This window comes from Amphiprion ocellaris, chromosome 8, assembly GCF_022539595.1.
Source record: "Amphiprion ocellaris isolate individual 3 ecotype Okinawa chromosome 8, ASM2253959v1, whole genome shotgun sequence".
Taxonomy (NCBI): domain Eukaryota; kingdom Metazoa; phylum Chordata; class Actinopteri; family Pomacentridae; genus Amphiprion; species Amphiprion ocellaris.
Genome location: NC_072773.1, coordinates 15,278,798 through 15,292,801, shown reverse-complemented (window position 1 = coordinate 15,292,801; position 14,004 = coordinate 15,278,798). Strand labels below are relative to the sequence as shown.

The following is a 14,004-nucleotide window of genomic DNA, read 5'->3' as shown; positions in this document are numbered from 1 at the left end:
ATGGTAGTTTGGAAGTTTTCAGGAGTTTGCAAAGACATTGAGAGGCAGCTGCATGGACCTGATTTGCATGAAGTAGCCTAGATCTCAGCTTGTCTGTCCAAACACAGTGTATACATGTCAGAATGCATTACACGGCTCCTCAGGGAGACAATGAATGGAGCGAGTTGAAATAACAGACTGTATTATAAGGCTCTTCAGTTGCAACTTCTTTTCCAGGCATGTAAAACTGAGCTTTATGTGTTAAATCAGTGGAGTGGCCCTTTAATAAAAGAATCTGATCTTTGTTTCATGGTTTATTTATCTCTGTCACATTCTCTGCTCCTTCTCAGGGCACTCTGCAGAAGTTTGTAGATGATTTATTCACTGCAATCCTCAGCACCAGTCGTCCCGTTCCTCTAGCTGTCAAATACTTTTTTGACTTGCTGGATGAGCAGGCTCTACAGCACAACATTACGGATCCCGAGACCATCCACATCTGGAAAACCAACAGGTAACTGAGCAGCAGAAGCTTACAAAAGGTTTGGATGTTAGGAGACAGGGCTGGACGCCAGAAATGGGTCATGGGCCAATTTCTGGTGGGCTGCCATATGAGAAAAGTTATAAACGTGCTTCAAGGGGAATTTCATCCAAAGGTTTTAGAACATCTTGCATCAGTAGAGGCTGTCCACACAGGAACATATGGACAACAGTTGGCTGCATGTTATTTAACAGAACTTGATTTAAAGACCCTTTAGAAATACCAGGGTTTTACCAGTTTTTTTTTTTTTTTACTTTCAATGTTTCAACAGCATGGTTCCCACAAATATGGAGCTTAAGGGACCTTTTGTGAGGTGGTCATTTAACTACGCTTAATTGTACTCTAATTCATTTAGTTGATACAGAGAAATATATAAAAGTACACATTTAAATTGCTTTCAGTTCCAGTCCAGTTACTTTCACAATGAGTTATTGTACCAATGAAAGTCGACTCACTCGTGTACTTCCATACAGGATGCATTTCCATGGTTACCAAATAACCATGCATAGATGTAAAGATTAAATTAACTGTACATGGCCCATACAACTTCATGGACATTTGTTTCACATGAATTTAATAGTTCATGTTACTGTCATAAAATCGTGTGGCTGGCTTTCACATCATAAACAAACTTTACCTGCCAACTTGGAAGCAGTTGTGCAGTTCACACTGGAGTTCAACTCTTCCAAATAAACTGAACCAAAAGGGCAAATGCACCGCAGTTTGTTGGAAGCAGATTATATACAAAGATGGACAAACCCTCTTCTACGTCATCCATAGGTTTCCTGAACAGCACATTTGAAGCTCAGTGGTGGCTCCGGCCATCACTATCTTGGTAGTGCTTGACTTCTTGGTTAATCCAACAATATATAAAGATGGGGAGTATTAGTGGAGCTGAGGTGGACCATGTAAAGGCTTCTGGGCCATGAACTGTCCTGTGGCAATAACTAGGTGTCACTCAAAGCAGGTATGCCCCTAATTATAGAGCATGTTAGTCTTAATACAATTTAAACATTATAAAAATTCACCCCCTGTACAGTTTTAATGAAATTAAGAATATTGTAATTAGCTATAGAGATCAAAATTGTGTTTTGTAGCAGTTTGTAAACATAGTTTTTGCAGTAAAGTTAGACATTTTAACATGTCAATTGACTCAATTTTGGAACCAGCCACAAGTGTTTGTTGAATTGTAGTTTTTAGGTTTTCCATGCTGCTTAATTTTTCAGTCTTGGATGTTGCAGTTTGGTGTAAAATCACCATTAAATAACTGCTAGTGCTCGTAATCTGATAAAAAGGTTATTTGTTCTGCTCTCTTAATAGACATTGGAATCACTGGATCACTACTTACATATGCATCAATATTTTTGTCTTACCAGTTTACCACTGCGGTTCTGGATCAATATCCTAAAGAACCCACAGTTCATCTTCGATGTGCAGACCTCGGACCATGTAGACGCTGTGCTTTCCGTCATTGCCCAGACCTTTATGGATTCCTGCACCATCGCTGACCACAAACTGGGACGGGTGAGCTGTCCACACCACGGCTCTGCCAAGATTATACAACACTATTCTTCTATACTACGAAAATAAACAAACCCAAAAACACTATGCTAGCACTACTATATACAGCACATGGACATCATAACTCCATACATGGAAGGTTAAGGGACCTTTGAAAAGTGAGTTTACTTATTGTATGTTAATTCATCAGTAAATAACATATGGCATGTAGCAATGAGTATTACAAGATTTAATATTAAATATCACTGACTGCAATGGGACCTCATGCTGTGATTATGCCCAGTACCTAATAAAATCAACAGAAGTATATATTATCCTTGTATTATCTGTTTTATATAATATTCAGAACATGTTTCTTTGTTTGTCATCCTTACTTAGGACTCTCCCATCAACAAGTTGCTGTATGCCAGAGACATCCCGCGCTACAAACAGATGGTGGAGAGGTAAGAATATGGCAGCCAGTCGCCCCACTGACCCCAGGCATAAAAACACACTCTAGAAGATGGAGGAGGGAGGGGAGGAAGGAGAGAGTGAGGCCGAGGACAATCTGTCAGAGCCAGACAGAGGGTAGACTAAGCCTGCGAGGCTTCCATGCATGGATGGTCTGGGAGCAGACTGCTACACTTACTACTGTCTGCTGCACATTAAAGCCTGCAGATTACACTGGTGATCTATTGAAGTATCTCTAGATAAGACTTTCTGGGCCCAAAATATGCGTGTTTTTTTAAGGATTATTAGTCTTAGCTAAATGGATACACACTGCAGAAAACATTTGTCCTATACATGTTTTCCCCACTGTTGTGCTCCAGATTCTGACTGCTTTTCACCCTGTGAATTGAAACTGAAATGAATCAGCGGAGCCTGTTTTAGATTATCATCTATGAATATCTCAGAAGTATACTCACTCATTCCAGTGTGTTTCAGCTCATTGCTTTTTGGTTTTAGGGCCTATAACTGTACGGTTGGGCCTCTTTTAGTCGACACAAGCTGTCAGCCTGTAATGTTGCTCAGTTGGATGCTGGGTGTGACGTAGAAATGTTTGATAGCGTGTCTACCTTGTCAGCTTTATAAGATGACAATACTCTGTGTTAGTGTTGTAGTTGTAGTTTTTGCACTGTCTCTGTGCAAAAACACCAACGCATACGCATAAGAAAGCATTATGTAATTATGACATGACACTGCTTTAACATTTGGCTAACTGTTACTTTTAACTTGACAACATTTTAGCTCCGATCTTTAGAAAACAATAAAATAATGCAAAATATTAGAAAGTGAATCCATGCAGTTCTTTCTTTCTTTCTTTTCTATCCCTCTCTCCAGGTACTACGCAGACATCCGACAAACCATCTCTGCCAGTGACCAGGAAATGAACTCAGCTCTAGCAGAACTCTCCCGTGTACGTTACCGCTCTTGTTTTCCCATTTTGCATAAATAACTTCTTTTTTTTTTTTTTTTGGCAAGCGTTGAACACGTGAATCATTTCAGGAAGTTTCCATCTGGATGAGTGCATAACAAGCTGGATGTGGAGTTTTAAATAAAATATGAAAGGCAGCCAATGCAGTTTTTAACAGCTTCCTCCCACTGACGTTTCGACGCCTCTTTATTTTTACTCTCCCAAACAGAATTACGCTGCTGAGGTTAACTGCCTTGTGGCTTTGCATGAGCTGTACAAGTACATCAACAAATACTATGATCAGGTGAGTAACACTAAAGCACACAAACATGACTGTTGGGTTAGGGTTTTTAAGTATGTTGTCAGTGTTTGAGATTTTTTTTATTACTGTCTACATGTACATATCATTGGTCCCTTAGATTCTTCATAATATCAATTAGTAGAGTTATACCAATTCACTGAGCTTCACTTCTGAGAAATTGTCATGTTGTCCATCTTTTTATGCAGTCTGTAGCTGTAGCTATGTTTCTAACTAAGCTACCATTTGCCCCATGAGTTAGGTTTAGATTTCAAATATATACACTGCCATTGAAAAGTTTGGGGTCACTTAGAAATGTCTTTATTTTTAAAAGAGAAGCTTTTTTTCAATGAAGATAATATTAAACGAATCAGAAATCCAGTCTAGACATTGTTAATGTGGTAAATGACTATTCTAGCAGGAAATGGCAAATTTTTAATGGAATATCTACATAGAGGTACAGAGGAACATTTCCAGCAACCATCACTCCTGTGTTCTAATGGTACAATGTGTTGGCTAATCATGTTGAAAGGCTAACTGATGGTTAGAAAACCCTTGTGCAAATATGTTTGCACATGAAAAAGAGTGTGAGTTTTCATGGAAAACATGAAATTGCGTGGGGGACCCCAGACTTTTGATTGGTAGTGTATAAATATATAGATATAAATAATAATGTAGAGCTAACTAGTCTGGGTAATAGAGCACCAGATGAGTTAGTTCAAAAATATGCTTCCACTTCTAATGTTACATGAAAAAAGCCTTTTTAGGGAGGCAGACTAACCAATGAATGTTGCAAATCTAACATAATTTGGGGTAACACTGCTGTTAGAATATAAATGTCCCCACATCCAATAAGCAGTAAAGCTGTAAACATGGATCAAGTCTGATAGCGTTGTTCAATGGCTTCCACACACTGAAGGTACTATTATCACTAATAGTGCTCTTTTTTTTTAATATAACCTATAACTCATAGTAGCAGGTTGATATGTAACTATTTTCATCCAACTGTTTCCATGTTTTGTTTTTTGTTCAGATTATCACAGCCCTGGAAGAAGACTCCACAGCTCAGAAGATGCAGCTTGGTTACAGGCTTCAACAGATCGCTGCTGCTGTAGAAAACAAGGTGACAGACCTATGACCCCGAGGCTGGAATGGACTTTTCTTTTAAACTTCAAGAGAAGATATTGTTGAAAAAACCTCTCTTTGACGTCTCCTTGAGAAAAGAAAAAAAGAAGCTTTTTTTTTTTTTCAAAACATAAAGGATGACAAAGGAATATTGGGACACATACTGTGAGATTAGTGTCATTCTGACAGACTGATTTTTAGTGAGGGGAGAGATTATGTTAAAAGGATCACTGTTTCTTGTGCTGTATCAAGGGGGTACAGTAAGACTCCCTTAAAGTTTCCACAGGTCCTCACACTGGGAGTAAAAAGACAGCACTGTGAGGGGGAAAAAATGGAGAAAATGTGAAGTAAGACACATCAAAACAAAGGAACTTCCTCTGAAGTTTGACATCTCTTGAGGATGCCTCACGTTGTTTAATTCACCTAAATGGAGACACAATATGAAGAGAGAACTTTTTTTTCTCTTTCTTGATGGACATTTTTCTCGATGAGCTTCACAGAACATTCCCGCCCCAAGTTTAAAGGTATGCTTGTTAGTTAGGAATGGAAAATCTAACTGTGCTGGAGGATGAAAACAGTGCACAGAGGTAAAAGGGAAAAGGAAGACTTGACCGTTCACATCGACAGCTGTGGAGTTTTCAACCATGTTATGTCAAAGTCTTACATGAAGAACAAACAGGGTGACGCTGTCAGTGGCTTGAGTCACCGCTTATTGAATCTGAAGGATGTTTCCATTTTGCTTTTAGCTTCCTTAAATCATTCATCCAAGTCTTACTCTATTTTTGAGTTCAGTTAGTTGGGATTGGACGATCTGTCATGTTTGGTCAAACTACATGTAAAGCTGTGATAAAGATAGGATGATATAAAATTAAGGCTCAGAAAAAAAAAACAAAAAAACAGTATGTTCTGAAACACTTAAGATGTGTTCACTGAATTCACCGAAACCATGTCCAGTTGTAGGAAAGGTGCAGCCTCTCTCACATGTCAAATACCACTATGGTCCAGAAAGTAGATGCTTCATTTATCACCTTTACTGGTCTTGAACAGTCTTACATGTTTGAGCCACAGATCCAGAAACTCATTCAGAGGACACAGACATACCTGGGAATCAGAGAATATTTTTGCAGCTGTCACTCCGGTGCAGTCAAATCTATTTAGGAATCCTATCAAAAACTATCAACCAATGGTTTGGTAATTCTAAAATGCTTAAGCCAAAAAATAAAAAAAAAAGGAAAGAAATCATCCGCATTTCCTGGGTGACAGGCTCTCCTGCTTAATCATGACGACACCTACCACAGCTTACAGTTTGCTTGCTATTATGTCCTCATCTGGTAAATGCATCTACAACAGCTCAGCTCAACAGCTCTTGTATATTTAAAATTCCTAAACATGATAGGATAACGAAGAGGTGTGTTGTTTTTGTGAAGAGCCATGTTGATGGAGAGCTGAACATCACCCCCAAATTTGTCTCTGTCGGACCATTTTGGGCCGGATAGTTTTACAAACAGGGATTCACAGATAATCGACCGTTACTGCTGAACGATGCCGATCCGAATCTCCCTTCATCCTCCCATACCTCCGACATCTGGTGCCATTGTCAGCAGAACAAGCCCACCCATGAGTTTAAACTGCCTTGTGTGCCTGAGTTATAATTGCAGTTGGTAACTTAGTCCACACTGACATTACATTTGCACCCTCCTGTGTCCTTCAGTGCAACTCTGATCTACATCTAGTTCCTTGACATCCAAGGGTTGATCAAAAAGTTCAGAGACCGTGCCTATAAAACATGATTTAAATGTGGCTGTCATCTCCCTGTGCAACGGTACTTCCAGCAGCTCTGCAATGCTTGTAAACGCTCCCTGGAAGTCCCGTTATATGAACACATCAAGCACCATCTGCGATATCTCTTAAACGATGATGCTTCAACTTGAATTTCATTTTGGGGCAGGAAGAAGAAGTCACAGGTAGCCAAAACTAGGGAACATAACTCGTAGGACACCAAGATTGTGTTGTTGGGGCCAAATAAAGCCCAAAAAACTCATAATCGCAGTGCTGTAAACAGGCGTACATGGCTTTGGAGTATCCACATAACATAGTGCAACAGTTTAGGGCATTTGCTCCAGATGTTCTCCCTCAGACATTGAAAGACACAACAGAATGCTGCCTTGACAGTTCGATCATTGGGGACAAATTATTACAGAACTGTGGTTTGTTCTTTCAGTGGTAGCAGCAGACCCATCTCTCTAACTCTCATCCCCGACTGCTGACTGACACAGAATTTGACTTATCTTCTCTACTACAGTTTGCAATCGCAAATGTGCACCTTCCAGTGGTCACAAAAACACGTGTAACACAGGTCCCGCTGTTGATAACATAGTGTCACATGATCCTGACTCCTAACAGTGCTTGTTTCGATACCGCTTACACATGTTGCATGCATGTGACCATTTCATGCACACACACACCACAAACAATCTTTTTGATCAACCCTTCAACTGATGCTATTCTACAACATATAAATCACACTAGGGGTTGCCACTCCTGCAGAATTCGGTAGCATTACAGTGGACCACTGATGCTAATGGAAATTATAGTGTGATTTCTGGTGCGCCCAACAGATCATGAAAACAAAAATGAGTACAAACTCCTTAACTGTCTGACTCCACATTTCAGTACTACAACATCTGCAGTCTTCAACAATCACTTTCTGACATTTATAGGTTTGGAAACATATCTTTGAATTTGCTTTACACAGACTTTTCCCTGGATTAGTTTTCATTTTTTTAAGCGTCACACCACCACTTAACAGTGGCTGCCTAATGTTGTTTGAACTGAAGACCAGCGCTTTGTTTTGTGGTCTACTGCAATTGTGATGGTTCATTTCTTTGGTAGTGTTTTGCAAATGTTGATGTGGATTTTGTATGTATTACCCAAGACATTTTAGCAGCGATACATACAGATAACTTATCCGTCCTTGTTAAAAGAATGAAAGTAAAATCTTCTACAAAAGTTTAACTACACTGAATCCATGAAAGATCAAGCCTGACCTGTTGGTAATGAATGCACAAAAATGAAAAAAAAAAAAACATAAGGTACAGAAGGATTCGGTTGGTAAATGTTTCTTGGATTATCTAATAAATGAAATGCTCAATATTTATTTTATTATTTGCTGACACTTCTGGAGTTAGTTTCTGTTTCCTTCCATCAGATGGCTTTAAGTGTGGTTTATTTGTCCAAGCTTCATAGGTTGCAGAAAAACAGAAGTGTTGAAAGACTGTAAATCCTGAGGTCACTGTAAATCAGATACGCACTTCTCATATATGTGCACTATAGATGCATTTTAGTTTCTTCTGCCCAGTTTATTTTTTTATTCGTTTTTCTTTTAGTCAGGTTTCATCTTCCATATATCTGCAGTTTTTGGGCCATTGCCTACTATACAGTCTTTTGTTGCAGTTGCAATTCTTTCACGGAACAAGTGAATTGTTTTCTCCGTGGTCCTATGATGACACTTTGTTACATTTTTCTGTGGATTCAGCTCCACCTGTAAATTTTGTGTCTGTAACTTTACTAAACCAGAGGGAAATAGAGGACAGTGCTGCCTCCACTCGATGTTGGATGGAACAGTTTCTTCACACTAACATTTCACACTGACAAAACAGCTGTGCCCTGATTTTAAGCTTTAATTTGCATTTTTTTGGCGTCAAAGTAGATGCCAATTTTTAGCAGTGTTGTTGTAGAGCAAAGCTTTTTTTTTCTTTTACACATTGTCCCTTGTCTCTCAAGACATAAAATCAGAAAGTAGGATTATCAAACGAATCTGTCTGTTGCTTTGCGATGCCACATGTGAAAGTCTTTTATTAGTTGTTTTTTTTAATTTTTAATTTATTGTTTATTTATTTTACTGCATATGTTGTTGGTTATTCCTTTCAGGCAGATAAAATGATAATGTTTTACCCCTCCCAGTCATTATTGTTTGTAAAGAAAAGCAAGATCCTTTCATTCTTGTACCTTATGGTGTTTCTTCAAGCAAACAATTACCTTGTACATTTAAAAAAAAAGCACTATTATTCTTTGCCATGCACATAAGTGTTGCTTGTGGCTTATTTGTGTATGCAAAGCTCAGTTCTGATGTTTTTACTGTAGATACATACTGTTCCTAAGTAATCCTGACTTTAGCGTTCTTAAACTAACTGATAGGATGAACCTAACAACAGCTTAATGTGATGCAATAAAGTGGTCCAGACAACAGATGTCTCACGTTACTTTGCAATATTACCTATGCATACATTTATTTATTTGTTTATTTTTTACATTAACAGTTGTACTCAGTAACGGATCAGAAAGCAGCAAATTTGGATTAAAAGAAATGATACCCCTGAAACTGGAAGAACTGCTAAGACCTCACATATTCCATGTGCTGTACTCTTGACACCATATCAAACACCATTTGGCACTGTGACCAAACTTTAGAATTCATTACCTCTCGTCCGTTCCTGTAGCACTATTGATCAAATAAGTGTCTCTTCGTCTCTCTTAATGATTCTCCTGAATAAAGCAATGCGATTATCAAATGTCTACATCTCATTGTGAAATTTCACAAAGATGAAAACAGGAAATTCGTTGAACAACCACAAATTTGTCAAAATGGAGTTACAGCTGTAAACAGGAGATACACAACGAGTTATAGTACCTCTAATCAGAGCCGCAGTCATCGTCCTCCTAAAACTATACCATAGACTGTGCACTACTTACACAATATGGCTCTAAAAACTGCTTCAGAGTTAGAAGACAGTATGAACAATTCTGTATAACAACAAGCACTAGGATAAGCATGTCTGCCGTGAAACTGGTTATGACAGTCCTAACAGTGAAGGGCAGAGATGCAAGTGTGATGATATGGAGCTGCAAAGGTGCAAAAGGTTTTTAAGGCGGTGGCATTTTAGATGGCACTATGAATGCCTTCAGATACACCAAAGTACTGACTGACAAGCTGACTCCCAGTCTTCAGAAGTTCGGCAGAAGAGGAATATTCCAGCATGATAAAGAATCAGAGCACTAAATTAAAGGGGACACACTGGACAGGTCACCAGTCTATCACAGGGCTTTATAGAGACAAATAAGCACACTCACATTCACTGAAACAAAGCATTAAATAAATAAAATATTAGAATCTCAGTAATGAAAGATGTATCAGGGCACTGTAGCAGCTCAACTGTTTGAGTGGGCGACCTATAAACAGGCTGTAGTTCTGGAAGCAGCGGTCATGGGTTGGAGTCTGACCCACGGCCATTTGCTGTCTGTCCTTAATCCACTCTTCTCCCCATGTTTCCTCTCTCGCTCCACTTTCTACTACAATAAAGGCTAAAAAGCTTCAAAAAATAACTAAAAAAAAAATACATCAACCTTTGTTGCATTAACTTTCTACTGTAGGGGCCTGTATTTTTATTACAATAAGTCTAGTAAATACTACAATTATTAAGAGGTGATAACAGTTTTCATAATTTTTGACATTTACATGGTCACACAGGGGTCTGCTGATGTCTGTTTTGTATTAAAAGTGCTTACATAAAAAAGGACCTATAAAAAGATGGATCTCCACAGCACAGTTTGCAAAGGTAATCCCTGTTTCTGCATACTAATTTGTGCACTACTTAGTGTCAACTAGCACACTGACTGCTTCTTGTCAACAACAAGCCGTGCTTGAAACTCCATATGTAGACATCATGGTTCTCAGTGGCCTGTAAATCTGATGTGTGAGCACCTGTCACAAACACAGAGAGCAATGTTGCAACGTGTCTGGGCTTCAGAATAAGGTTATGGTTATGTGTTGACATCCCAAACAGCTCCATTCCCATACCGCGTTTTGTCCAGCGATACCAGTAATCCGTAAGTGACTATCACTAAAACCTAATAATGTTAGCTAAACATTCAAATGCATGTGTATCAGGTAATGTTTGTACGTGATTTATTTTATCTTGTAACTGGAGGGTGATGAAACCTTCCCTTGAACTTGTTTAATGTGCATGTGTTGATGTGTTAAACCGAGGACAAGCAGGATCTGTGTGTAGGTCTTAAATTAGCAGCAGCTTCACAGCAAGTGAATGCAGGTCACGTTTCATTTTTATGGTGGGCAGAATTAGAGGTCAGATAGGCTCGTTGACTGTGTTTGCATGTGCAGTATAAAGAAATGTGTAAACACATGAACATGTAGCAAGAGGCTGTTCCTTAAACACTGGGGAAAATATGCACAAAAATATGCTGAGATGTAGAACCTCTTTTATCACCTGGTATTTATCCACTACTAACCCAGTGATCTAGATCCGTGCAGGTGCCGTTTTGATGTCTCTCAACACAGACACACACACACACGCACGCACGCACGCACGCACACACACACACACACACACACACACACACACACACACACACACATACACACACACACACTCATGCTTCCTGCTCCTGTGGGAAGTCTCTTATTACAGCTCTGTGAAAATGGAAAATAGTAACAGCCAGCACAGGCTTTTCAGCTTAAGACTGGACCAACATTACACAGTAACAGGAGGACACTGGAGGATGTACTGAAAACACGCTCGCACCAATGCAATGCAATAGAACAGCTAGCAGTTCCAAAAGCCAAAAAATAAAAACAACCTTTGTGGTGGAGCTTTAGGAAGGTTGTTCCACAGGTAAAGGGCCGAAACAACACCGGCTCCAACACCCTTGGATCTCATCCCAGACCAGTGATCGGCCAAGAGAATACTCCCCCAGAAGACTGCAGAGAACATGAGCAGACTGTCAAGTTTAAAAGGTAACAAGTCAGGCAGGGCTACCACATTGTGTGTTTTTAAAAAAATGTTATAGCATCATTTTAAAATATATTCCAAGCCTGACTGGACAGAACTATAGCCCCTGTATCAGCTTTACTTTGGTCAGATTTTGTACTATGTCAGGGAAATTTTGTCTCAAACAGGGTCAGGGTCAACACCCTACATTAAATGAATTCAAGAAAAAAGAAAGAAAAAATAGAAGCCGCAGCCTCTTTGGTGTAGGCTGTTCTATTACATTGAATTATTGTGTGAATGTATTTGCACCACTGAGCAAATGTATACCATATCCCAAAAGTCCGTTCTCCCTAGAAAAGCAAAGCTCGAAGACTGAATATGCAATATAATCAATTTATTCAATTAGCTGTTAGGATCCGGCTCTAGCCCCTGCCCTTCTTTCCCTTTTTCCTCTTTTTCCTCCTTTCTCCCCTGTCATGATTTGTTTCTGTGTTGACCTGTCTCTCTTTGGCTCCCTCTGTCTGTCTGTCACTTCTCCCTCATGTGTCTCTCTCTCTCCCTGTCTCTCACCCTCCTGCTTCACCTGCTTCACCTGCCTGCATTCTGTCTTGCTGATTGCTTCAATGAGTTCCAGCTGCAGCAATCAGTTCACACCATTCACCTGTTCTCCACCTCACCTCCACCTATTTAAGCTCTGCCCGTTCATTCACTCCCTGCCGGATCATCGACCCACATGCCCTCTGTTTTTGGACTCTGTTTTTGCACTCGACTTTTGGACTCTGTTTTCACCACCATTGGATTTCCCTCACCCTGGACTCAGTTCCTCTTTTAGGATTCCCGCTATCCCTGTTTTGATCCCCAGCCAGCAGCTTTAGTCTCGTCTCCGTTTCACCCCAGATTTCTTGAGCCAGCTTCCCTACCCCTTCTATTCAGTTCCCCCATGTTGTAAGTACCCCTCCTTTGCTTAGTTTTGTTTGTTCTAGTTTAGTGATCTTCAGTTCTCAAATTCATAGTGTTTGTTCGTAGTTTGGTTTAGTCTGTTTTCCCCTCGGTTATCAGTTTCCCCATTTTGTGAGTATCCCTCTTTAGCTTAGTTTTGTTAAGTCGGTTCAGTTTGTAGATTTCCGTTTTTATTCATGGAGTTAGTTGTTAGAGTTTATTAGTTTTGGTTTGGTTCTCCCCCCCCCCCAGTTCAGTTCTGTGTTCCCGTATTGATTAGTTGTTTTGTAAAAATAAATCTCTTTCAGTTATTCATTTTGTCTGTCAGTTTCTGTGAGTCTGCGCTTGGGTTCCCCAGCTCCCCCCGCGTAACAGTATGATCCGGCCAGAAATGAACCCAGCAGACTCACAGACTGGCTCTGACCCGTCACCTACCTCCCCGCTGAGCAGGGTGGCTGTAACCGGCCAGGGTGAGTCGCTCAGTCCTGTTCGGTCCTGGTGCTTGAGCTCCCCCCTAGACATTTTCTTTACTTGTAAGGAATACAGTGTGTATTTCGACCTCCTGCTCGAGTTGTGGGGGGAGTGGAGGAAGGCTCAATGTCAGGAATTCAAGCAGGAATTGGTATCTTTGGGTCGTAGGGCGGCCTGCCAGATGCCATGGTTAATGAGCCATCTGCCGGACTATGTTCTTGAGTTTCTGAACACTCCCTTGCCTTTCGTAACCCTTCCTACCTTAGTCACACACCCTACCTGCATTCAGTCTGCCAGTCTGTCAGCTAGTCCGCCAGTTAGCACATCTTCCTCACCACCCAGCAAGCTCCCAGATCCTGCCCCCCAGCCGTCAGTTGAGCCACCTGTGAGGAAGCCTCGCCGCAGGAAGCGTGGCTCTAGAGGACGCCAGACCTCGCCGCTCCCCGGTGCACCGACCTCGCCGCTCCCAAGCGTCGCTGAGGTCCCGCCGCCGAGCGTCGCTGAGGTCCCTCCGCCGAGCTTCATTCTGGCCGTTTCCGAGGGGGTCGACGACGCCGCCTCACCCGTCTCCGTCTCCGAGGGGGTCGACGACGCCGCCTCACCCGTCTCCGTCTCCGAGGGGGTCGACGACGCCGCCTCACCCGTCTCCGTCTCCGAGGGGGTCGACGACGCCGCCTCACCCATTTCCGTCTCCGAGGGGGTCGACGACGCCGCCTCACCCGTCTCCGAGGGGGTCGACGACGCCGCCTCACCCGTCTCCGAGGGGGTCGACGACGCCGCCTCACCCGTCTCCGAGGGGGTCGACGACGCCGCCTCACCCGTCTCCGAGGGGGTCGACGCTGTCGATGCCGCCTCACTCGCCTCCGTCTCCGAGGGGGTCGACGCTGTCGACGCCGCCTCACTCGCCTCCGTCTCCGAGGGGGTCGACGCTGTCGACGCCGCCTCACTCGCCTCC

General features: G+C 41.5%; 1 protein-coding gene across 1 annotated transcript in view; it reads left to right on the top strand.

Moving 5' to 3' along the window:
* Window positions 1–9,102, top strand: part of LOC111588494 (plexin-B1-like) — a 77,085-nt gene extending 67,983 nt beyond the window's left edge. The window contains exons 34-39 of the mRNA XM_023298913.3: window positions 330–490; window positions 1,894–2,041; window positions 2,417–2,481; window positions 3,359–3,434; window positions 3,661–3,735; window positions 4,763–9,102. Of these exons, the coding sequence (XP_023154681.2) occupies window positions 330–490; window positions 1,894–2,041; window positions 2,417–2,481; window positions 3,359–3,434; window positions 3,661–3,735; window positions 4,763–4,867 (630 nt within the window). The 3' untranslated portion in view covers window positions 4,868–9,102. The remainder of the gene's footprint in view (window positions 1–329; window positions 491–1,893; window positions 2,042–2,416; window positions 2,482–3,358; window positions 3,435–3,660; window positions 3,736–4,762) is intronic.
* The last annotated feature ends 4,902 nt before the right edge of the window (window positions 9,103–14,004 follow it).